Source organism: Anabas testudineus, chromosome 21 (genome assembly GCF_900324465.2).
Source record: "Anabas testudineus chromosome 21, fAnaTes1.2, whole genome shotgun sequence".
Lineage (NCBI taxonomy): Eukaryota > Metazoa > Chordata > Actinopteri > Anabantiformes > Anabantidae > Anabas > Anabas testudineus.
This window is the reverse complement of record NC_046629.1, coordinates 5,230,270-5,256,889: the sequence shown is the minus strand read 5'-3', so window position 1 is coordinate 5,256,889 and position 26,620 is coordinate 5,230,270. Positions and strand designations below refer to the sequence as shown.

Here is a 26,620-nt window from a genome sequence, read left to right as displayed (position 1 = left end):
CCAAAAAACTAAAATCTGGTATTTGTCTGATTGAAGTAATAAAAAAGAAATTCAGTGTTTTCACCAACTTCACTGTATTTTGTAAATATAAGAAATTTTAAAATTAATAATCAATCAATAAAATTTTTTTCTAATCTAGCCACAGGGGTTGCAAGCCAGTGACTTCTGTGCCAGTCCTAAGCCCGGATAAATAGAGAGGGTTGCGTCAGGAAGGGCATCCGGCGTAAAAATTGCCAAAATAACCATGCGATTCATCCAGAAGACGTTCATACCGGATCGGTCGAGGCCCGGGTTAACAACCACCGCCACCCATGCTGTTAACCTACAGGGTACTGGTGGAAATTTGACTACTGTTGGTTGAAGAAAGAGGGGAGGCAGAAGGGTTCGTGGACAGAGAGAGAAGGGAAAAGGCAGGAGCATAGGTTTGAGAATAGGGACTCTTAACGTTGGCACTATGACAGGAAAAGGCAGAGAGCTGGCAGACATGATGGAGAGAAGGAAGGTAGATGTTCTGTGTGTGCAGGAGACATGGTGGAAGGGCAGCAAGGCACGTAGTATTGGAGGAGGATACAAACTGTTCTACCATGGTGTGGATAGGAAGAGAAACGGGGTAGGAGTGATCCTGAAGGGGGAGTTTGTGAACAATGTCCTAGAGGTGAAAAGAGTCTCAGACAGGGTGATAAGCCTGAAGCTAGAAATTGAAAGGGTGATGGTGAATGTAGTCATTGGGTATGCTCCTCAAGTTGGCTGTGAGTTAGAAGAGAAGGAGAGATTCTGGAGTGAGTTTGATGAGGTCATAGAGAGTAACCCCAGAGGAGAGAGAGTTGTTGTTGGAGCAGACTTCAATGGGCATGTTGGTGAGGGCAACAGAGGTGATGAGGAGGTGATGGGCAGGTTTGGTGTGAGGGAAAGGAATCTGGAAGGACAGATGGTGGTGGACTTTGCTAAGAGGATGGAAATGGCTGTAGTCAACACTTACTTCCAGAAGAGAGAGGAACACAGAGTGACATACAAGAGTGGAGGTAGGAGTACGCAGGTGGACTACATCCTATGTAGACGAGGTCATTTGAGAGAGGTTAGTAACTGCAAAGTGGTGGTAGGAGAGAGTGTAGCCAGACAGCACCGCATGGTGATGTGCAAGATGACTCTGGAGGTCAGGAAGAAGAAGACCAAGTGGTGGAAGCTAAAGAATGAAGAAACTTGTGAGGAATTCAGGTTCTTGGTGGTCAGGATGAGCAGCAGAAGTTATCAGGGAAACAGGTAGGAAGGTGCTAGGTGTGTCATCTGGAAAGAGGAAAGAAGGTAAAGACACTTGGTGGTGGAATGAGGAAGTACAGGAATGCGTCCAGAGGAAGAGGTTAGCTAGAAGGAAGTGGGATGTAGAAAGGACTGAGGAAAGTAGACAGGAGTACAAGGAAGCGCAGCGTAGAGTGAAGAGGGAGGTGGCAAAGGCTAAACAGAAAGCTTACGATGAGCTGTATGACAGGTTAGACACAAAGGAAGGAGAGAAGGACTTGTACAGGCTAGCCAGACAGAGAGATAGAGATGGGAAGGATGTGCAACAGATAAGGGTGATTAAGGACAGAGATAGAAAGGTGCTAACAACCCAGGAGAGTGTGCAGAAAAGATGGAAGGAGTATTTTGAGGAGCTGATGAATGAGGAAAATGACAGCGAAAGAAGAGAGGAAGATGTGGATGTTGTGGAGCAGGAAGTAGCAGAGATTGGAAAGGATGAGGTTAGGAAGGCTTTGAAAAGGATGAAGAGTGGAAAGGCTGTTGGTCCTGATGACGTACCTGTGGAGGTGTGGAAGTGCTTAGGAGAGACAGCAGTGGAGTTTTTAACCAGTTTGTTCAATAGGATTCTAGAGAGTGAGAAGATGCCTGAGGAATGGAGGAGAAGTGTTCTGGTTCCGATCTTTAAGAACAAGGGTGACACGCAGAACTGCAGCAACTATAGAGGAATAAAGTTGATGAGCCACACAATGAAGCAGTGGGAAAGAGTAGTGGAAGCCAGGCTTAGGAAGAAGGTGGAGATTTGTGAGCAGCAGTATGGTTTCATGCCCCGTAAGAGCACCACTGATGCCATTTTTTCTTTGAGGATGTTGATGGAAAAGTACAGAGATGGTCAGAAGGAGCTGCATTGTGTCTTTGTAGATTTAGAGAAGGCGTATGACAGGGTGCCGAGGGAGGAGCTGTGGTACTGTATGAGGTCGTCTGGAGTGGCAGAGAAGTACGTCAGACTAGTTCAGGACATGTATGAGAGAAGTATGACGGTGGTGAGATGTGCTGTAGGTCAGACAGAGGAGTTCAAGGTGGAGGTGGGACTACACCAAGGATCAGCTTTGAGTCCCTTCTTGTTTGCTATGTTGATGGACAGGCTGACAGATGAGGTCAGACAGGAATCTCCCTGGACAATGTTTGCAGATAACATTGTGATTTGCAGTGAGAGTAGAGAGCAGGTAGAGGAACAGCTAGAGAGGTGGAGGTTTGCTCTGGAAGAGCAAGAAGAGGCATGAGGATCTGTCGTAGTAAGACAGAATACATGTGTCTAAACGAGAGGGATCAAGGTAGAAGCGTTAGGTTACAGGGGTCTGAGGTGAAGTTGTCACGTTGTCTGTGTTAGCAACAAAGTCAGAGAGGCCAGACTGAGATGGTTCGGACATGTTCAGAGTAGGGATAGTGAATATATTGGTAGAAGGATGTTTGAGATGGAGCTGCCAGGCAGGAGGGCAAGAGGACGGCCAAAGAGGAGATATATGGATGTCTTAACAGAGGACATGAGGTTGGCTAGTGTTAGGGTAGAAGATGCTCATGATAGAGTTAGGTGGAAAATGATGATTCGCTGTGGCGACCCCTGATGGGAAAAGCCGAAAGAGAAGAAGAATCAAATTTTTTTCTAAAGCACTGCCTGTCTGTGATAATATGGGTGTGCATCAGTGCCCACAGCATGAGTGACTTGCATATGTGTGAAGGTATCATCGTATATTTTACAATGATACCTTCACACAGACATATATTTTATAGACACGTATACTTGTATGTGTATTATTCTTGTTTATACACTGTTGAAGGAATCATAACTTATCATGTTATAATCAAGAAACAATCTTCAACTAACATTTTACTAAAATAACTTAATGAAATAACAGCACAGTTTCAAATACTTCTGTTGCTGTTTATTGTTTCAGCTTTAGAGGATTTTTCAAAATCTTTTGACAAAATCCTGAAAAATAAATGTACATGTTGCACCAAGTGTTGAGATGAGCAAACGATCTGTGATGTAGCCAGAAAATATCACAGCTGTCTATGTGTTAACATAGAAAAACATAAAAACAATAAAAGCAGCAAATGTTTTTTTTATATTCAGAGACATGAAGCATTTCTGAGAAGCATTTGACCAGTTTCTGGAGAGTTTGGAGAAATGGGAACATTACTGTAACATTACTATAAAATTACTGCTTTCTTGACATTGTTACAGTAGCTTATCTGATTATTTGGATATAATATTACTGCTGTAAATAGAATAAATCTTTTCAATATCAAGGCTGAACTGGTTTTTCACAGATCCACTGTCAAGAAGCTTCACATAAGTTATCATTCCAATTAGATGACTGACTACCTAAAACCTTGACACAGTCCTCTTCGGCCACATTTCCGTCTGCATTTCCATTATTAGGCTCCTTTGATGCCCAGTACCTGGTGGCCCAATAAACAGAATCATAATACTGTTAATGTCAGACTTAAATTGGTCTTTTCAGCTACTTTAATGTTTTTAAGTGTGCTGCTCTCATTAAACACTAAAAGCTGCTCTGAATAAGTTGTTGTATTTAAAGAAGAAGGGACAATCTGATTATGATTCATACACATTCACTGTTCATGTAAACTTCCATAGTTTCTTTAGTTGTGTAAAGCTGCTTTGCGACAATGTCAATTGTAAAAAGCGCTATACAAATAAAATTGAATTGAATTGAATTGAATTGAAAGAAGGTGAAGCACATATCTGCCTTACGTCACAGTCAGTGGAGTTCCATCGACCCATTTCCAGGTTCCCTCTTTGTCTCTGTCATTCAAACCAATCCAAGTGTCCTTGTTGATTAATTTAGAGAGGAAGGTCTGGTTAACAGAAACAAAAAAATCATTGTATTTAATATTCAAGTTTAAACCTTGAACATTACATGAACATGTACTGTATGTGTGTACACAGACAGATGAGACATATCAATCAAATAATAATCAAATGTTCAGTCACATTATCAGCTCTCAAATAGAACATAAACACAGATATTACCAGTAAACCTTAATGAGAACATGTAAAAATGAACTTAAACTAAATCCTCATCTGAATTTGTACGTGCAAATTAAACATTATCATTCACTCCTTGTCAGACAAACATGAACACACACTTCACCTGTTCTTCAGCGCTGTGTATAACCACCAGATCTGCTCCTCTGGTTCTACAGTCCTCTCTGCCTGTTGTCCAGGAACCAGACTTAGTGGAGAGGAAATAACAGGACAAGCATAACTTTTTCCATCCATCAGGACAAGTTGTCTCTGTAACACAAAACAACAAGAAATGAGCAAAGATGCAGCTACATCTACTGCTAAAGGAAGAAAGTGTGAGGTAAAACACAAAATTGGATTTACAGTACATGATTCCAGTTTGAAATTACATAAGTATCTTAACATTAGTAAATGAACATGAGATGACTTGATCATCTTAACTTGATCATTGTGTTTGCAGTTATTTGTTGCTGTCATCATTGAGACACCATGTGCTTTATCTCTCACTGACTCACTCTGTTTGCACAAACATTGAAGCCTGTTGTGCTCTTCAGTAATTTCATTGAGGTTGGTCTTCAGCTGATCTCTCTCTTCAGTAATTTCAGTAAGGTTGGTCTTCAGCTTGTTTCTCTCTTCAGTCAGGGAGGACAGTTTTATCTGACTGCCCTGGAGAAGTTCAGTCAGGTTGGTTTTGATAGTAGAGAATTTATCATCTGCATCACGTACTGAGTAATGATCTAAAATAATAAAGAGACATGTTGGCGAAAAACACTAAATTCATTTCTATAATGTAATATTACAGTATAAAAAATATTTAGGCAAATTTAAATGATCTCTCATGCAAAAATTCTGTTCATTTATATAGAATCAAATCACAAAGTTGCCTTAGGGCACTTTTCAGTGTTTAGGCTTTAAGACCTTACAAAATATAACTGTCAACTGAATTTTATAGAAAATCCAATGATCACACTAGAGCAATTCTGGGCGATAGTTGGAGAGGAAAAACTCCCTTTAATGTAAGAAAGCTCCAGCTGAACCAGGCAAAGGGTGGCTATCTGCCTCAACTGGTTAGGGTGAGTGGAAAGAGGACAGAGAAACGAACAGCAGGAAACAATAAACAAAAACATCACAAAAAGACGGAAACAACACTGGGCAGTTTGCTTAGACGAGTAACTTCTGATTTACTAAGATCCCAAACAGCAAGTGCTGAACTGTAAACTCAAAAATCCAGTGTTTCATTTTTGAGCATGTGTGTGAGACCCACTAAGAAAAATTACAAAAACAGCTGCAAACAAAGTGGAGGTAGTTGGATGCCACTCATAATGCTGTTTTCTGTAGCTTACCTGACAGCTCCAAAATTGGAACCCTTTCCAAAACCTGTGTTTTTTTTCTGTATCAATGTATTTTTCTTAATCAGTGAGTGTCATAGAGATTTTGAATTTAGAGTCTTTGAGTGTTTTTTAACTCTCTTGTAATTCTTTTATGCATGCAATAAAATAGTGTTAACATTGCTCTCCCAAATTAGAGATAGTGTTTAAACCGTTTCTGTTCCTCCAGAAGTCCACAACCATTTCCTTGGTCATTTTTACATTTAAGGTCAGGTGAAAACAGTCCACCAGGCCTCTGTACCCTTCTCCTCACCACCACTGATACATCCCACAACTGCAGTCGTCTGAGAACTACTACAGATGAGATGGATAGATAATTCAAAAAACATGATCCTCACAGTGCTGCCTGCTCTGTCAAGGTGTGAGAGAGCTCTCTGAAGCAGGTATATGATGGTATCATCTACTGCAACTCTACTGCATCTACTGCAGAGAGGCGAACTGTAGTGGGTCTATGATGTTTCAACCTGAAGCCACAAATGTTTCTTCAGAACTTTCATGACGTGTGAGGTGAAGGCAACTGATCTGTGATCATTTAGAACATATGGAGGTGAACATTTCAGAAGTGGCACGAGACCTGTTTTTTTAATCAAGTTTGGACATGATTTAGTAAACCTTTAGTAAATCAGAGCCCAAAGGTTTTAAATTCCTGACTTCAAACAGCACTTTGATATGTAACATCCTTCATAACAAAGTGATCTGAACATGAACCAGACTCACAGTGGACACCGAGGCTGATGAGTCCAATCAGCAGGAAAACACTCAGCAGCACCAGACAGAGAACAACAGCTCCATGAAATCTCCTGGAACCTGAACAGAGCAGAGAATATAACTAATGATACAACAGTAATAATGACATTTAGTGACAGTTCAGTCTAATAAAATTACCTGACTGATTCTTTGAAGCTTTTGAAAGTTGAATTTGTTTGACAGAGTCAACATTTACATAAATTTCCTCCATGTTTTATAAAGATCACTTGCAGAGAAAGCAGTGCTACATGTAAATGATGAAAGCTACTGTATGTTGATTTCTGTTCTTTTCAATGTTACCAGGAAGTCATGTGTACAAATAGTGAGCGTTGCTATGTTAGTCACCAATCATCTCACATATAAGAGGAACTCACACATACAGAGCAAACACTTTATTTACATTAAAGTATTTTTAAGAGAGGGAGTAGTGGAGGAATAAAGCATCTACTTCTGTCTCTTATAAAGTACAATTTAAGACTGTGTGTGTCAATTATTGAGAATAATGTTAGCACTTGGCAGTGGTAATGTTGAAGACTTGCCTCTACCAATGAGTACAGTTGTGGTTTGCATGCATGTCTGTCCAGACTCATATTCCAATGATCATATGCATGTGTCTTAGTGGCTGTTTAGGCCAAATGTAATAAAATTCCCAGCAGGCAGGATTATAGCACTACTTACAATGGGACATACATGAGGTCACCTTTAACCACCAAAATTTAATCCATTCACAGTTGAGTTTAAGTGGACACTTGAGCCAAGACCTCATGGCATTCCTGTAGTACTGCCGTCTCAAGAAAGGGACAGACAGGCTGCAGGAGTGTGAGATCAGTGACCTTTCCCTCTGACCATCAAAATCTAATCAATTCATTTTGTCCAAAATGTGAATAAATTCCCTCCTTTGCGATAGTGTTTACAAGAATAGGGTTTAAATTACAGTGCATTAAAGTAACATTTTGAACATTGCACTCATGTAATGTTGTATTTAAGCCAGCAATGCATCAAAGAAGAAAAAAATTATCAAATAAAACATTACCGCTGAAAAAAGGAAGTAAAACTGATAGCATGACGTCTCTATGTGTTAACAAGCTAAAATTAGGTGCTCAGGTCTTGGTAAGCAACAAAAAGCTACTAGTTACAAAAACATGTGCACAAATGTTATAATTGCTAGAACTGAGCAGAAATTTAGCTCTATTCTTTTTATTTTATTCTATATGTTAAAGGAGCATACACCAAAGGTAAATTTGAGAAGTTTATTTATCAGCATTGCTGATGACACACACACACACACACACACACGGAGAGACAAAAGGTAGAAGTGCGCACCAACGGACAGTTGAGAGGTGGAAGACAAGATCTTCATCTAGAATCAGGTCGTTTCTCAATACAATTGCATGTTTTGGCAGATTTTAAATACTGTGGTGTCCTCAGTAGATGGTTGGTTGATTCTTTTTGGTGGTCTGTAGACTCCACGTATGAAAATCAGACCAAACTAGTAGATTCTGCAGCAACATTGTCCTCTGTAAGTGTGCTGAAGAGGCTCCAGTCTGGTCATTCGTCGCCACAGGGTCTCCGGTAACAGGCATCTCGCCTCATGTAATACCCATCTTCTATTAGCTTATACTCACACCTACTTCTGAATCTGACAGCAATCTCAATCAGCAGGTTGTAGATGGGATGGAGACACAATAAAAATAGTGCACGGTTGATCAGACTGTGACCCATTTGGTTGTCAAATGACAGTTTGTAATTAGTAAGAAATGAGGAACCAAAATCTGGCAGCACCATCTTTTTATCGTTTCTACTTAAGTGTGAACATTTAAATTAATGAGACGTGCTTCTCAGCTTTGGTGCGACTAAGAGATAATGTTACTAAAAACACACACTGACTAAAAGTTTTTACTAAATGAGGGCCCCAGAGACTGAGCAGAGGAGGTTGAGATAAAAGAAGTTTTAATATGAAATCAGACCAAACAAAAGGGAATACAAAGAAAACAGGCAACAGAAACATCACAAAGAAAAAAATAAATCTAAGGAGGTCTAAACGTGAGCTGGCAGACAGGGAGCTAGCCACAAACACAAAACTCAGTCCAAAGACCAACTTACATGAGATGTAAAACAAACGTCCAAGAGTCCAGACTGAGGAGCAGGTAGAGAACAGAAACTCCAACAACAATCTGACACCTGAATGTGAAGAGGATCCTGTATCGATTGCTGAGTGGCAGCAGCTGGGCTTGAAGTGTGGCTAGTGGTGGAGGAGGGAAGGTGGAGGAAGTGCAGAGACACTGTGTGTGGCAGTGTGGATGTATTTATTTCCAATAGATTTAATTTACATTTGGTTATTATTTGGTTATGTCTTCATGTTTAATTCAACATATTCAATTATCATTTGTTACTCTATTCAACCATCTGTTTCACATCCTTAGTGTACGAATTGTGGACATTATTCTTTTATTCTTACTCTGATTAAAACTTAGAATAAAACTGCTCTTGATAAACCAGACTCAGGTGGTGAAGATCAGGCAGGGATGAATACAAACAGGGTACAGAGACAGGAAAGGCTCAAGTACAAACCACAAAGAGAATACAGGCAGGTAAATTAATTGAACGAGGAAACTTACTTCTCAAGGGTGAAACAGGTGAGAAGAGCAGGTTTCACCTCGATTGGAAAATAGGTAATCAGATAGCGAGGTGATTGGACAACTGGGAATAACGTGTCTTAGTTCGTCCCACGCAAGATACCATGAGGTATGTAAGGAAAAGACTGCAGGAAGGGAAAAGATTACATTTTTCTGAACTGTGATTTGAAGGATTAGGGTTAGTGTGTAGTGTACCACAGAGGCCTTTGACAGTGTGCATTTCTCTAGGATGTTGTGAATTACAATTGTCTTTTGTCTATCTACTCTGATATTGATAATATAAGGTACAGTGTAGTGGGTATTGCTGCTACAAGCTGCTGTCTGGATCATCCCCAACCTCTTTCTTGGAAGAATTTTCCTGTTTAATTAGTGATCAAAGAAAAGATTTAAAGACAGTTTAATAACAACTAACCAGACACCGGAACCCCAATTTCAAAATACATGCAACTCTAACCTGCAAAGTTCCATCAATCCATTTCCAGACATTCTCCATGTTGTCAGTCAAACCGATCCAACTCCTGCTGATGATGGTGCCAACAACATATCTTAAAGTAACTACCTGCAATGTTACTTTAAAGTTTCATTGGTGTATTAACATCAGTAACACCACTACATTCGCAGTGTTTAGGAAACCTTTAGTACACTGTGTAAGTACCCCTAAATCTGTGATCTAAAACATTAATTAAGATTGTTAGTTTGTTTTCACTATACTGGAGAAGCTCAGTCAGCTGGACTCCTTGCATTTCTGGATGGCACAATGAGTATTTCTGAACCCATGCAATGACATGCATCACATTATTCTGAATTTGACATTTTTGTACAGTAGAAACAACACTTTTTTATACACACACTCCTATTTAATAATAATTTATACAGATTCAGACAGTGTCTCAACCCTTTTGGAATTGGATTTATAGATTATAAATATGGAGTTTAGCATTATCCTTTTCATGGGCACTAATAGACCCCAACACCAGGAAGATACAGGCCTTTGAATTGGGTGCTATAACAAACTGGAAGGCCCCTCACCTCTTTATTTATTTATTATTTATTTATTTACCCATTTTGTACAGTAGATGCAACATTTTACAGATTGGTGAACCTCTGCCCTTCGCTACCTTTTAGAGTCTGACTTAAGATGCTCATTTTATACCTTTTATGAACTCCATGGACCTGAATAAAGAAAAGTGACTACAGTGACAGCAAGTCCAAATAATATTATATGTAAAAACACTTTGATTTGTTGAAACAAAATTGTTATGCTCAACATTGGCATAGATTTCGTCCATTGCTCACAGAAAAGTCTTATTTATTTTAGGTTAGCTTCTGTGCACAGGCTACAACACATGCAGAAAATAAAACTTTTATCAGTGTCTGATAATTTCAGAGGAAATGTTTCTGCCCACATCTGCCACCTCACTTACCACTACTGTCTGTATTGATAGTACAGAAGTGCAAACTAAAATAGGAAATTTCACAAGTGATTAAATCTCGAACAGGCTGACTCACACTCACACATTATTTTTTTTTCCACAGACAGCATTTTATTCATGTAAGAAGCTGAAGAGGAAGGCAGTTTAAACTTGTGCAATTTACTTATAGAAGAAAAAGTGAATAGAAAAAATTCAGGGCTGCAGACAGTTTGACTTGTGTTTTAAATCATTATTTATAAAGTGTCAAATCACATTAAAAGTCATCCAAGGCACTTTACAATTTTTACAGGTTTAAAAAAAATACAACAACAACAAGCAGCAGACGACACAGTGGAAAGGTTGGTTCGGTCAGTAACTGCCCACAGGAAATAGCCTGCAGAAAGGTAGACAGTGTGGGAAAGGAGAAGGAGGACAAAGATAATGAATGGTGGCTTATAAGTGGATAGAGGAGAGGAGATGGTTCAGAGTCACCTGAGACAGTTCTGACCATGAGCTTTGTAAAAAAGAATAACTACAAGTCTAGTCTTAAAAGTCTGGCTAACCAACCTGAAGGGGGAGCTAGATCTACAGGAGAAGAGCTTGATAGATGAAAACTCTTCCTCCCTCTCTTGCCTGATCTTAAAATTGTGACCTTTTGGGGACTAATGCTTTACAGAAAACATTCATTGAATCAGTGAATAAAACTTAGATGTCATCACGAGGTCAACAAACGGACAACAGATGTAGTTGTTTCTAACAAGTTGTTAGAAAAGTTATGACATCAGCATCTACCACATCTCCAGCACATATACCTCATAATACTTTATCAACCTCATCTATTATCTGTTCTGGAAGGTTAAAAGGTTAAGTAGACGTCAAGTATGTGTGTGCTATCCAACTGTCTGTAAAAGCAACATTTCACATCTGACACTTCTCTCCCCAGTGACAGTCACCATTAAAGAAAACTGCACCCAATGCCACCATTGCATGTCATTAACTTTGTGTCTTCTCTCTCCTGTAGTTGTGTTTCCTCCTCTCTGTCTCCCTCTCTCTGTACTTTTCTGCAGGTATCCTCGTCCTTGGAGCTATATATCTCCAGAATCCAGTTGACCTGCCCAATGTTTTTGCTGCATGTTGTTGTTTTTTTTTGTTGCATGCTGTTTTTTTCTATCTCCACTCACCCCAACTGGTCGAGGTTCTTTTATAGACATTATAAATCAATCATGGTCATAAAAGTTGGCGACTTTGACCAAATCTCAGAAAAATACCTCATTAACGTCGAAGTGAAAACAGGTTTCTACAAAGTAATGTCAATTAAATGAAAATATATAAAGTAAAATGAGCGTTTGCATTAATATTCACCTCCTTCAGGACATTATTTAGTAGATGCACCTTTGGCTGCAATCACAGCATGGAGTCTGTGTGGTTACGCATTCACTGCATCAGGTGATCCCCATTTCACTAACTGTGGGGCTAATAGCACCAAATATGTGAACCTCTGTTGGATTAGGTCAGACATTTTAAAGGGGGTGAATATTAATGCAAACACTGATTTGACCTTACATATTTTTAATTGTTATTACTTTGTAGTAATGCAAGTACTGAACTGCCACTGTTTTGAAGTTAGATGCTGCTTCATCTTCAACTTTAACTTAAAGTTGGACAATCTGGTGTCGAGCGACAACAGAACTTGGCACACAGAGACCCAGCGATGCTACAGTGATATAAGAACATGTTACTAAAAGCTTTGCATTATTATGATGAAGTTATTCAGCAGTATTATGGTGTTTTTTCACAGATCCAGTGCAGTTGATAACTACATGACAGATCATTCCATAAGTCATTGGTATAAGTTCTGATTTGAGCACAGTCCTCTTCTCCATATTTAGGGTCTCCACCACCATTATCAGGTTGACTACTGTGCCCAGTACCTAGGAAGTCAGTGAACAAAAGATGGATGACACTGTTTATCCCTGACAAAGATCAAAACAGCCTCACAAACAATATTTAGGCCCCCAAACCGTAGAATTATACTATTTAACCATGTAGTTACTCTAGATGGCACAGCCCTCCAGTACTACTGTAAAGAAAGAAAAGAAAAACGAATCCATTTACATATTTGTAGCTCATATGAGCACACATTTAATAGTACAGTTTTAATATTTGTAACGTATTTATTACCACATAGTTTGGGTTGTTTGACTTGAAATGTCCTGAAGTCCTCTAGTGAGGATGTTTCTACAGTTTATGAAAGAATTGTTTGCTGGTAATTCAAACCAAAACAAATACATTCTAGTAATATACAATGATGTAAATGTTAATCAGTGAGTGAACCACCAACGTGAAGCCTTACGTCAGAGTCGGTGGAGTACCATCTATCCATTTCCAGTTTCCCTCGTTTTCCAAGTCAGTCAAACCGATCCAGGTTTGTTGCTTAGTGAATCTGGAGAGAAATGTCTGTTTAACAAAGTGAAAGATATAAATACGAGAGATATGTTACATATAACCACAACATGTGCAGGACACACATACAGCATTTATCTGAACATATCTACTATGTAATGATGGAGTAGCAGTTTGTCCTTGAGTGGCCCAAAAACAACCCAGACCTAAACTCTGTAGAACATTTGTGTGTCACCATTTTGGACTGGCACCCAGCCAGCTTTAACTTTGCTCCCAGTAATTCATTGCACATTGCACATCTACCATATTGGTAGTTTTATGTTGTTACTTTGTCCTCGTGTTTTTTTGTTTTTGTGGTGTCCGTTGACACTCCCCTTAGTTCCCTGTTTTGTGTGTTTTTTTCTGGGAATAAATCTAGTTTTCAGTTCATACCTGCCTCGTCCCCTTCCCTTACTCGTGACACTGTGGACAGGCCTGAAGTTTACATTTCACAGATATCACTCTCTGATCACTGAAGATATCATACTTTCTACACAGTAAGGACTGTAGATTTTGTTCCCAGTTACATGAAAAGTCCTGTTTAATATTTTCTCCCTCCTTGTTCAGTCACAAACATGATCAAAAATACTGCACCTGGACTTCTGCACTGTCTATGACCACCAGGTCTGCTCCTCTTTGTCTGCAGTCCTCTCTACCTGTTTGCCATGAACCAGTTTTACTGGAGAGGAGGTAACAGACACAGTTGAACATCGTCCATCCTGCAGGACAAGTTTTCTCTGTAACATAAAACAACAGACAATATTAATCATGAAATACAAAACTCCATCTACTGCCAGTAAATGACACTATGGAGACAAGTGCAGATTTAGCACAGGGGTTATGATTTAGTGCATGTTTCAACTGCTATTAGTGAATTAGTATCTGAACATGTTACCATTAGCTTATTAACATAGAAACAGAATGTGAACTATGTTTCCTCAGTCTCTGTGGAATATGAAGCAAATTTATGTAGCAAGACTCACAACAGGAAAGAAAGAGTTTTATCTTTATGATGCATCATGTCTCTACAACTCTTACTCACTCTGTTTGGATAAATCCTGCAGCCTGTTCCTCTCTTCAGTCATTTGAATGAGGCTGACCTTCAATTGGTCTCTCTCTTCATTTGCGTTAACTAGTTTAGCCTTCAGCTGGTCTCTCTCTTCACTTGTGTTAACTAGTTTAGCCTTCAGCTGGTCTCTCTCTTCACTTGTGTTAACTAGTTTAGCCTTCAGCTGGTCTCTCTCTTGAATCAAGAGAGTGGACTGGAGCTCCTCAGTCCGATTGGCAACTGAACCACATCCTGAGTTATGATCTGAAATTATGAAGAGACATGTCTTTGAAACACAAAACTGTATGAATTTCTAGAAATTTCTATCAAACTAATTTTGCTTCAATATTTATTGAAATAATTCTAACAATATTAATGAAATGAAAAATAACTGGCTCCAAAACCCATTTTTATGCTACAAAACACGTCTCTTTTTTCTGTCCATTAAATGAAAACATGATGTATGTAGACATTCAAGTATAATATAAATATGATGTTAAGATAAAAGATGAACTGAATTTCCTGTTTGTCTTTGCAACTTTGCTCTACTGTAGAGTTGTTACAGACTCTGAGAAACAAAATACCACATTGCTATGCAAATCATCTTCCTCTTTCTTAAAAGTTTAGTTTTGTGTATTGTAAGTGTTGTAACTTTACAAGAAACAAAAGAAACTCTCACACCAGAAGAAAGTTAAAATTATATATAAGAACAAATGTCAGTAAATGAAGTTTAAAGTTTAGTCGTAATGTCTCAACAATACATTTTCAAGTAAAAAATGTGTAAATGAGAAATTTATTGTGAGTCAAAGTTCACTAATTAAGAAACAAGTAAAATTTATAAAAACTCTTAAACTAAAAGGAGTCAGTGCAAGTTATTTTTTAATTGGTTCAATATGTGCTAGTTGTTATAAAGTTTTTACACATGCAGCCTAAAAACATTGAACACATTCACACTTTCAGATGAGGTCAAGCTTAGAGACATTTAGACGTTAACTTGTGAAAACCAGACTCACAGTGGACACAGAGGCCGATGAGTCCAGCCAGCAGGAAAACACTGAGCAGCACCAGAAAGAGAACAACAGCTCCAGGACATCTCCTGGAACCTGAACAGAAAAAAAAACAACAAACAATGACAGGTAGACCACCTAATACAACTTCTAATATATAATCAAACACGGTACAGTCTCTCAGCCTTCCTACCTGTCTGTTTTGTTAAAGGTGTTGAATCAACAGACTTGATAGTTTCAGCGTTGCAGTAGATTTCTTCCATTGCACAGAGTTAATTTTTTCAAGAGGGACCTGTGAGCTGTTTGACACAAGCTACAGTACAAGCAGACTTTTCATCAATGTGTCTGTTTAGTTTGTCTTCTGAGGAAGTTTCTGCAGTTAAACATGTCTTATCTGTGGTCATCTAACACCTTCCTTAAAAAAACAGAACAATAATCTTGATGTACAGAAATGCAACACAGGAAACTAGACTTGCTTGACTTTTAGCAAGAAGAATATTTGTAAGGTATGACCATGTTGTTGCGTTCAGCAGCTAACCCATGCAATAAGCCATGGGGTAATATAAGAGCCTGCTGGCTTTATTTTGAAAAGGTAAAGAGAAAATATTTTAATGTGTTAGAAACTTACTGTTACTGTTACAGTTTGTATTTCCTCACACTAAGATCATCAGACGCTATTTTAAGAAAGGTGACATGTTCCCACACATCATCCACTTGAAACTCCAAAAAACTGACATCAACTAAATGGTTCAATTTGCCTGTTTTGTAGCTTGTGGGAAACAGTTGAGGTACAAGTCACGGTCAATAACTTGAACCCTGATCCTAAGTTTCTAGTCTTGTTGCCTTTCCATCGGCTCTCCTGTACAAACAGTATGTCCACCCTCCTCCTCTGCATCCTGTCAACCAACCCTTTAGCCTTTCCTGTCATAGTCCCAGTATTCAAAGTTCCTACTTCCAGTCCTTCACCGTTGCCTTTCCTCTTTTCTCTCTGCCTACGAACACATTTTCCTCCTCTCATTCTTCAACCAACAGTAGCTCAGTTTCTGAAGATTATGGCCAACCACCACCCACCCTTGACACAACTGTTTGAAAAAGTCCTCTATGACTATGGTCTAAGAAGAATTTCTTACTGATCAAGCTCCTCAACAAAAACCAGAGCACCCCCCCCCCCCCCCGACACATACTCTGCACCCACAGTCCTTGAATTTCTAGCATGTGCAAAATGTGCATTGCAAATATTGACCATAGTGATAAAAAACAAATTAAAACAAATAAAACAAATTGCACCATATATACTGTGATATCAGCTGTGGATTAAAGGTCAAAGAATGCTGGACGGGGTTCTGATAACTTGTTGTTTAACACTGTAAAAAAACATACAGATACAGTACATTAGTATTGTGAAATGAGAAAGTAACACTGGTATAAAATCCTTCTTAATAATAGTTTCAGATTAAAATTTGATTTGAGTTGAGATTAACAGACAGTGACAACCTCTCAAAATAGTTGATGTCCGTACGCTCAGTCATGCTGCCTTCATGAAGTATGGAAATTCCTAGGTTTCACATTCAAGTGTTTGTTGTACACAAAATTAACATCTGAGTGAAATGATTATTTTTTAAGCAGTTTCTTATAGAAGCACATCGCACTCACCAAAGATAAAAATAAGCTGACTGGATCTTGAAATACTATGTTCTAACTAATACACTTAGTATTACAGTCGAACCTGAGTACAAAGTGGCTCATATGGACACATTTGACACAGAAGTGGAAAATGAGAACCTAAATTCTGTTCTACTTTATTGATGTCTGTGTCTGCAGTCTGTCGCTATCTAGTTTCTCAGATGTTTTAAGGAAGTAAATAATAAGTGATAAAAATACTAGGTGAGAATTATGTCACATCACTTACAGCTGGAAAAGTCTTGTATGAAAATGTAGCAGCTGTCCGTTCAAGACAAATATTTCACAGCTCCAATAATGTGTGAACCACAAAACCACAGAATGTCGTGTTTCACATTTCCTCTGGCCTGGCCTCCTCCACCCACCTAAATCTGTTTCCTCTCTCTGGCATTAGCTCCTCTGTTTATAGACAACCTGTTTTCCAAATCATTTTCCAGATTCTCTATCTTGCTTTGTTTTCTATTCTCTCTAATGTCGTCTGTGTGGTGATTTTGGACCTTTGCCTGTGTTTCTTAGAGTTCCTCTTATCCTCTCCCCTGGATTGCACTCGATCACCATCTATCTTCAAGTGTTTTCCCGGATGTTCTAGAATTTAAATAAATCATTCACTGAACCCTGTCAGAAACTGATTGAGGAGATGCAACATTATTTACCAATTCCATCATCAGGAGCATTGAGAGTCATTTATGATAATGTTTGAAATGTCAGTTGTGGTTATGCAAAAAAAAAATATGACAAATCGTGTAGGTAAGAATCATCACTGAACCAAATCCTGAGTTATGGTCTGAAGTGCTCACTGCATACGTAAGAAGACATGGAAAAATTGTTCGATGTCCAGAGAGGACTTGTGTCCTCCCTACTACAGTGTGGTTTATGAATCTCTCCTGGAAGAGGAAGTGACTCGACTTAGCAGAAGAAAAAGCAGAAGCAATCTGTAAACCATACCTCAGTGCTCTAAAGAGTCATGTGCTGCCAAAGAATAATAATAATACAAGTGATGGAAATGACAATACTAACTATACTGTTTCAGAAACTTGGACGACAATTTCAGCTTGTGATCTACTTGATGGAAAACAACAGACAAACGGCTGGTGGAAAAGAGGCTGACTCTCAAATGTTAATATCCATGTAGGTCGTGTGTCCCAACACTCTCAGATGACCTGTGTTGCCCTCTACAAACAGCATTAGGAAAGTACTATTACTTATATAAAGAATTTTGACTGAATAACTGCTAAAACAAATCGGCTGGAGGAAAACAACCTGGCGAAAATATGAATGAAATTAATGTAATTTGTGAATTACCAAGTAATAAATCCTGATGGACTTTTTAAAGGTCAGGAAGGAAAAAATTATCTTAACAAAGACGTTGAAGAATTAAAAAAAGAATAGAAGCAATAGAATAAAAGATTGTGGAAGACAAGGATTGTTAAAGTAAAATAAATAAAAATATTTAAAAATAATAAAGTAAAAACAGTAGAGTAAAAAAAAAGTAAAATAATAATATTGTTATAATTTACAATCAACAATCCAAAATATGGATGATTTGTTTGCAGATGATGCAATATGTTAAAAAAGTAAGAGACATTTCTGTGAAACACAAAATACATTATAATGTAATATTACAATATAAGAAACTACGTAGATATGTCTAAATATTCTCTCAGTTTGCTCCATGATTGTTAAGTTATTCACATTATTTAAAGATACAGTTAATAAATAATAAATAAAGTATCCTAACTTGAAGAGATGCTGTTAAAGCCTCTCATTGCAGTACTGCCAGGAGTGGAGAAATATTTACCTTTAGAAATATGTGAGTGGCATTCAAGCTTAGTCTTTACTTCTCTGGCATTTTAATGAAATCCACAAAACCACTATAGTTTGTGGGTTAACTTGTCTTCAGCACATCTGTTGAACCATCAGACTTTTTCTAGTGGACACTATCCTGACAATACGCCGCTGTTATTATGAATACTTCAACACTGTTTAAAATAAATCAACATAAAGTGTTGTTGACCTTAAAATAAAACAAATATAGGACATATAGAAAAAAAAAGAAAATATATGAGCATTCATAAAATATTGATAGTTAACTTTATTTATACAGCAGTTTTTAGCTATTTGCTTTTTTAAATATCATGTTTGAGGAGGCTTTTTTTCACAGAGCCACGGCAGAGAAGCTCCAAGAACGATCGTTCCAGTTAGCTGTTCCCTCCTGTCTAAAATGGACACTGTCCTCTTCATCAAATATTGGGTTTCTATTTCCATTATCAGGCTGCCCTGCTGACCAGTACCTGGTACCACAATAGAGAGAATCATGATACTGTTAATATGTGAGCTGACCCTGTGTCTTCAGGTACATCATCTGTTTAATGGCACCAGCAGTAAATTCTGTAAACTGTGCTGTGTAATTTACAACAAGGAGAAAGGACCCAGAGGACGATGTTGGACACCTGTCTTATGCTCCTCAAGAGATTTGAATCTGGTACCAAAGGACAATTTGATGGCACAATTTCCATGTGTCAAGGATTAATTTATCTACTCATGATTACTAGGAGTGACATTAAAAACAAGAACGTTTCAAGTTGATCAAAGCGAAGTACAGGTCTTCCTTACTTCACAGTCAGTGGAGTTCCATCGACCCAGTTCCAGGTTCCCTCTTTGTCACCGTCAGTCAAACCAATCCAACTTTCAACCTTGGTGAATTCAGAGAGGAAAGTCTGTTCAACAAAAACAAAATGAAAACTCGATGTATTCATGTTCCAGTTTTAACCACATTACATCCACAGGTACATGTCATCATACATAACGATGACGATTCATTAGGATTTGTGAAGATTTATTTCATCATCACTCTTTCCTCTTTAAATCACACCAAGATGAACACATGCTGTACCTGTTCTTCAGCGCTGTCTATAACCACCAGATCTCCCCCTCTCTTATTACAGTCCTGTCTGCCTTCAGTCCAGGAACCAGACACACTGGAAAGGAAATAACAGGAACATCTGAACTTCGTCCACCCTGCAGGACAAGTTTTCCCTGTAACAGAACAACAGACATTAAAAATCTGTCAAGATAAAAGTCCATCTATGGCCAAAGACATGTTCATTCAATGCTCTACTGGATTCCTATAATATAACAAGTGGTTCTTTGAACTTCACTCTTTAAAGACAGTTGTATTTAAAGATTGCAGCATTCTTTATCTGACATCATTGAGGTTCTTGTGTCATGTCCATTACAGCCTTCACTCACTCTGTGTGATCATTTTTATCACGCTCCTCAGTCGTTTCAATGAGGCTGGCATTTAGCAGGTTTCTCACTTCAGTCAGGGAGGATAGTTTGTTAAGACTGTCCTGGAGAAGCTCCTTCACGTTGGCTTTGATGGGTGGCTGCACCACGTAGTGACTTCTGATCTATAAACATGGATTTAGACAAACATGTTCTCCACTGGGTTTCTCAAGAACAATGTGTGATGTTTTAAATAAGGGACAAACAGAGCAAATTGTTGTCTTCTACTTATAAACCTTCAGTAAGTGCATTTTCTATTATTTGCACGTCATAGTCAGTCATATTGGAACAGCAGCATTAATGTTTCCAATTTAAACTGTACTCAGTGTTACAGCTTTACAATAGTTTCAAAACCAAATTCGAACTCAGACTCACAATGGACACTGAGGCCAATGAGCAAAGCCAGCAGGAAAACACTGAGAAGCCCCAGACAGAGAACAGCTCCATGAAATCTCCTCTCTGAGCTCTTCAGACCTGAACAGAGAAAAGTCCAGTGAACAAAATCAGTGATACAACCGTAATAATAAATGAGAATCCAGATTCATTCTCTGCTCAGCATGTCAGTGTCTGTCTGACCAAACATTCGTACCCGTCTGATTTGTTGATGCTCGAGTGAACAGACTTGTCATATTCAACATTCATATATATTTCCTCCATTGATCATAAGCTGGTCAAATGGCTCCTGGATGGTCAGATCTGCAGCAGCACAGACTGTAGTCCATGTAAATGATGAAGCTCCTTTTAGTCCCTCACTGTTTTAGCTTCTGAGGAAGTGACATGTTTCGGCGGCTGGTTAGTGTAGTGGTAACATCACTGCCTCCCATGTGGGAGACTGGGGTTCAAATCCCAGCTGTGGCCTACCTCCAGTAGGGGTCCTTAGGCAAGACCTCCTCACTCTGCCCTGCCTACCCTTGTACCTTGTAATGACTTGTAAGTCGCTTTGGATTAAAGTGTCTGCTAAGTGACTAAAATGTAAATGTTTCAGGGTGGCAAACCCTCAGTATTATTATAGGATACACCTTACTGCAGTCATGAAGAACTGAAACTATTTGTTCTGTTTGTTTATTCACAAGAAACCGAATGGAGAAGTCCCATTCATTCTACCCATCACGATCTGACCATTTTTTTCCTGACATTGGTTTCCTGCGTACGCCATCCTGTGTAGAGACAAAACTTCCAGAGAGCATTGGTGATTTCACTAGTAGGAGTTAAGACAACACAATTAGAAAAACAGAGGTTTTCTGTAAACATGGTGAAGACGTGTAGACAATGATTGTAAATAATTGCAAATACATTAATACTGTGAATATCAATAAAATGCAGCCAGTGCACCAAATACATATCTGATCTACAACAACCAATTATCTTTTCCAGAAACATTAAATCTTACAGAATAACATCCACTTTGATTTACAGAGTTACTAAAATGGTTTATTGTTGGGTTCATGAGGGGTTTACAATCTGAACTCCACCATCACACAAAGGCTTGAACAAATCAGAAGCACAGAAGAACTGTCTGACAAAGAATGAGTGTGGGCTTTTGACGTTCATGTTCAGGGAGATTGAGCTGATGACACATACATTTGAGTTTGTGTGTAGAGGTCAGGTGGTAAAGGCAGCTGGAGATAGTGAAGTGTGTGACTGAGAAAAGGTGGTAAGAGAGTATCTGGGGACATCTGCTGGTAAAGGAAGGAGATGACAGAGACAGAGAGCAGACACAGGCTGACATAACCCTCATTTACACTGTGGAGACAGTATCAAAAACATGGACCAGTGTTACACTGCTTTCTCACACATCCATGGCAGAGAAGGTTCACATGGTTTGTCATTCCACTCTGAAGTAAATGTAAATTAAACAGTGTTAACTGCAATGCAGGGTGCTGAACACAAAAACACAAAGCAGCAAGTAGAAAGTAACAGAGCATCAAATGGTTTATCAACTATGTTTAAGGGTGGGGAACAAAAAGCGCAGTGGATACTGGAAAATAAAGAACAAAATAAGGCAAAACTTCCACAAAAACTCACAACAACGGTCCATGAGCAGGTGAACAGCAAGTCAGGGACAGGACACGACGCAAAGATTCACACAAAAATAAGGGATGAAACAAGGACAAGGTCCAGGTTCAGGTCGAGTTGAGGACATGGTTACAAGGCAGGGTGGGTGGCAGTAGATGAACAGGATGGATGGTGCCTATAGAGGGAAATAACAAGACACAGGTGAAAATAATATAGGTGATAAGTGAAGTGGGAGACAAAAACATGATAGGGAACAGGAAATCAACCAAAATAAAATCCCAGGACCAGAAATAGGGCCAGAAGAACATGTTTGTGGAGACTGAAAAGCTGGATTTTATGATCAACTTATCAAAAGAAATGTGAAAAAATTCCTTTATTCCATCATTTCTAACTCTCTGAACACAAACACTGAACCTGTTCTCTGGTTCTGTCTGATCACCAGGTCTGCTCTATTACTGCAGAACACTCTGCTTTCTGTCCAGGATGTAAACTGACTGGAGAATAAATAACAGGAACAGCTGAACATTTTCCATCCTGCAGGACAAGTTTTATCTAGAATTGAAATCAAAACCATAAACTCACTCAGTCAAGGGAAAAACTGCTTTTTAGCTGCCAGTTGTGACTCCAGCCAGCAGGAAAACATTCAGCATCACCAGACACAGAACAACAACCAGCAAAAACACTCAATGATTCAACAGTAACAGGTGAGAACAGGGATTTATTGACAGCTTGGATTGGCTCAGTCGGACATTCTTACCTGTCTGACATGTTGAAGATCTGGAGTGAACAGACTTGTCATGTTCAACATTGGTATAGATTTCCTCCATCACTCACAAGGTGACCAAACGTCTCCTGGAAGTTCACAGACCTTCAACCCTGAAACACTAAAAGGGCCATCGTCTGCCAAGCGGTGTGCCTTTGTTCTATCTGCAGCTGTATCTGCAGGAAGTTGTGTTGTGAATTAAGCACTTGATGCCAGGTGTTGCTCTGTGGATCACCTCTGAGCCCCGACTCTTCCTGAAGGATTAAAGGTGAAAGAAGAGGCTTAAAGACAAAAAGTTTATAACTTTGAACTTCACAAACTGTTCACATCTTTAGTGTGGAACATAAAGTAACCTCATCCCTGCACTTACAGTTTACAAGTCAGCAGGTGGCGACAAAGATCACTCAGCAACAAGAAGAAAGATCATGAAATATTAATCATACTGTAACTTAATGACACAGTTTTAGATGTTTGAAAGATAAATTTGATCTTGAGTTAATACTTGGATAAAAATGATCAGAATCCTCACTTTAAAAGTAAAAATAAACATAAACATACCACAGACCAAGCACTTGGCACTGAACCTTAGGTTGTATTAATTATTTTGTAGTGTACAGCACATCCTCCCCTACACATCTGACTGCTCTTAAACAGACGTTAACATTTGGTTCATCCACAGTAAAATGTGAGAATTCATTCTCCATTCTGACAAACACACTTTAGGACCACAGACATGCAATGCTCCCTTTGGTTCTGCTAGATGTGCTGAATGCAGTGAGCACCGCTCACCACTCCTTACAGGTTCCAGCTGCAGCTCTTATAAAAGTAAGACACATGTTTAATTCACTTCATGATGCCAGACTATGATGTTCTAATGATGCTCACAGTACAGTTTTTGTGGGTATAAGAGGGAGAAGTCGATTTCTTACATAACAAAAAGTGGTTTTCTTATCTTCACGTTCATCTGTCTATGAGTGAGACACAGTTTGGACTAATGTGTGAAAATACAAATAAAAAGTATCAGATTTAACTGAGTGGTCAGGAACTTCCTGTAGAGCAGTGGTGTTTGTACAAACTTACTCATTTAGTAGAATTTAGTACTGCAGCTTTAAGCTGGGTCAAGGATGCTTGACAGGGGCGGCAGTAGCTCAGGGGGTAGAGCAGTCGCCTACAAACCCCAGAATGAGTGGTTTGATTCCCGGTTCTTCCTGGCTACTTGCTGAGGTGTCTCTGGACACACACCAAAACCCTGTAGTAGCGCCAACTCAGTCTGACAGCTGTCCAAAACAAATTTCCCCAAGGAGATCAATAAAATATACATTATTATTAAATAGATTTTTTGTAGAGTTGATCTTGTGGTGTCATTTTAAACAATATAAATTTTCATGTTTGTGCATAAAGATCTATGAGGCAGAGAAATACTGGTTGTTAACACTGACTGTTAATTAGATAAACTGCTAACAGGCAGAAAATTAAAGAACATCTAAATATTTCTCTTTAAGTGTAAAAACAACTACACAGTCTTTCAGACATTAGCTAGGACTCTAACTTAATGTGCATCACACATAGCATGTTATCACACCATCTAACTGAGGTACTGACGGTTATCAACCACAGTGATGCTGCAAATGCACTGAAAAAAACCATGAAGAGGAAACTCTGTATCAACCCTGCCTGGTCTGAGTTGTACTTCCTCAATTTCAAAGTTATTTCAGGTCTTTAGACTGTGAATTTCTTCTCTAAGAAGAAAAAAATTACCACTTCAAATAGAAAATTATATATTTCCAAAAAACAAACATGTGTGATTTGTCATTTAGCTTGGACCTTTATTTATCTGATAGAAAAGATAAAAAAAAGATTTTCTGTGTTTTCGACTTCACTGAATTTTGCAAATATACAGACACTTCACTTCAATCAATCAAATTCATTTCTTAAGAACTGGCTGACACTGGCTTTTGCAAATTACAATTATGTAAAAGCCAGCGCCTGTGATGATATGGAGGTGCATCAGTGCCCACAGCATGAGTGACTTGCACATGTGTGAAGGTATCATCCATTCAGAGACGTTGTCATGATTCCAGTCTCGTTGCTGCTGGTGTTTCCCCCCGTGCTCTTATTTTGGCAACTTCCTGTTTCCTCTTCCCAGTCTGATCACATGCACTCACCTGGTTTCCCCCACAGTATAAATACCGGCCTGCTCACCTGTTTCCCCTGCCAGATAGTCTGTTCTTAATTCCCGGACACTATCAAGTGTTTCTCTTGGATCGACTTATTTTGGATTTTTCGGACCCTGCCTGCTCTGGACCCCGTCTCTTGCCTCACCCCCTGGTGCTGTGAGTTCTGTTTATTCCCTGTCATTCCCCCTGCTCACAGTACCAGACCTGTACCTGAATCTGCTTCAAATTCAAATTCAAATTCAAATTCAAATTCAAATTCAAATTCAAATTCAAATTGTATTTGTCGCATACACAGTCATACACAGTACGATAAGTAGTAAAATGCTTAGGCAACTGCCCATGACCTTAAAAAATAAAAGACTATTAAAGACTGTTTATAGGAAATAAATATAATAAAGAAGTAGAAGTAGATTTAACTGAGAATAAGAATGAGAGAATAAAGAATAAAATATCTGTACAAGAATAAAATATCTGTACAGTACAATGTACAATATAAGAAAAATATGAGAAAAATATAATAAATGAATAAAACCTGGGTCTACCTGGGTGAACAATGTAGAAAAATATAGGATTTGGAATTTTGTGTGGGAAGGAGTGTAGTATAAATAGAAGTGTCCAGGGGGGGTGCAGTTATGCTGTAAAGTGTTCATACTTAAAGTGACTTGTGCATAATAGAATAAATAGTAATATGAAAGGTGTGCAGTGACCACTAGGGTTGATGATTGTCCCGAATGTCCAGAGAGAGTGCAAGAAGCATGAAGCATGAGTGTGTAAAGTGGGTCAGTACCCACTTTACACACTCATGCTTCATGCTTTGGTTCAGTGAATGTTTTTTTCTGTTCTGTTTTGTTCCTCGTTCTTCTTTTCCCCAACTGTTTGGACCGCGTTTGTGTTTTGACCTGGATTGTCTAACTGATGTGGATTTTGCCTGCCGGACCTTTCTCTGAACTGCCTTACCGTGTATGACCTGGATTACCCTTGAACTCTGAGTTTAGCCTTTTGGATTCATTGTTTGGACAGTATGTGTTCATAACCCCATCCTGTTTTCCCACACTGGGTTTAGACATATTATTGCATTACGTTGGATTGGACTATATTCTCTTCGTGCTTGGATAATACTTTTGCTACACTCTTGAACCTTCTTCATTGTCCTCCATTTTGTCCATGTGCTCTCCGTCGGTTGGCCATCTTGGTCGTGATGTCACTTCCGGTTTCCAACCGGACCACCATACTCACCATATCTCATCTCCTCCCATCTAGTGACTGTTGCATTCATTGATCCACTGTTGTTCTGTTGCTGTAAATAAAGATTCCATACTCGGTCCTGTCCTGTCATATCTCTGGCCATGGAGTCCTTCATGCAGCTCGTGACAGAGGTATATTTTATAGAGACTTGTATGTGTATTATCCTCGTTTATAGACTATTGAAGCAATTATAACTTATGTTATAATCAAGAAACAATCTTCAACTAAAATTTTAATAAAATAACTTAATGAAATAACTGCACAGTTTCAAATACTTCTGTTTGCTGTTTATTGTTTCAGCTTTAGAGGATTTTTCAAAATGTTTTGAAAAAATCCTGAAAAATAAATGTACATGTTTCACCAAGTGTGAGATGATCAAACAATCTGTGATGTAGCCAGAAAATATCACAGCTGTCAATGTGTTAACATAGAAAAACATAAAAACAATAAAAGCAGCTCATGTTTTTTTATATTCAGAGGCATGAAGCATTT

At 38.7% G+C, this 26,620-nt stretch overlaps 1 protein-coding gene across 2 annotated transcripts; it reads right to left on the bottom strand.

Moving 5' to 3' along the window:
- Positions 1-3,432: 3,432 nt before the first annotated feature.
- On the bottom strand, positions 3,433-20,036 carry LOC113173075 (CD209 antigen-like protein A). Of its 2 annotated transcripts, XM_026376360.1 has the most exons (4): positions 19,892-20,036; positions 19,536-19,678; positions 4,010-4,113; positions 3,433-3,696 (listed from the first exon to the last, which is right to left on the bottom strand). In XM_026376360.1, exons 1-4 carry the CDS (start codon positions 19,941-19,943, stop codon positions 3,573-3,575), a joined length of 423 nt encoding a protein of 140 aa, XP_026232145.1. In that variant the 5' UTR covers positions 19,944-20,036; the 3' UTR covers positions 3,433-3,572. The 2 variants fall into 2 exon arrangements, 1 of the variants encoding a protein (XP_026232145.1); XR_003299810.2 differs by lacking the exons at positions 19,536-19,678; positions 19,892-20,036 and adding an exon at positions 4,410-4,532.
- Between the last annotated feature and the right edge of the window lie 6,584 nt (positions 20,037-26,620).

Bases quoted from the DNA above. Each gene is read 5' to 3' on its own strand.
- LOC113173075 (XM_026376360.1), bottom strand. From the start codon at position 19,943: ATGCCAGCCTCATTGAAACGACTGAGGAGCGTGATAAAAATGATCACA. The intron at 19,679-19,891 runs GTGAGTGAAGGC...GTTCTGTTACAG, and splicing joins GATAAAAATGATCACACAGA to GGAAAACTTGTCCTGCAGGG. The intron at 3,697-4,009 runs GTAAGGCAGATA...TTGGGCCACCAG, and splicing joins GGAACTCCACTGACTGTGAC to GTACTGGGCATCAAAGGAGC.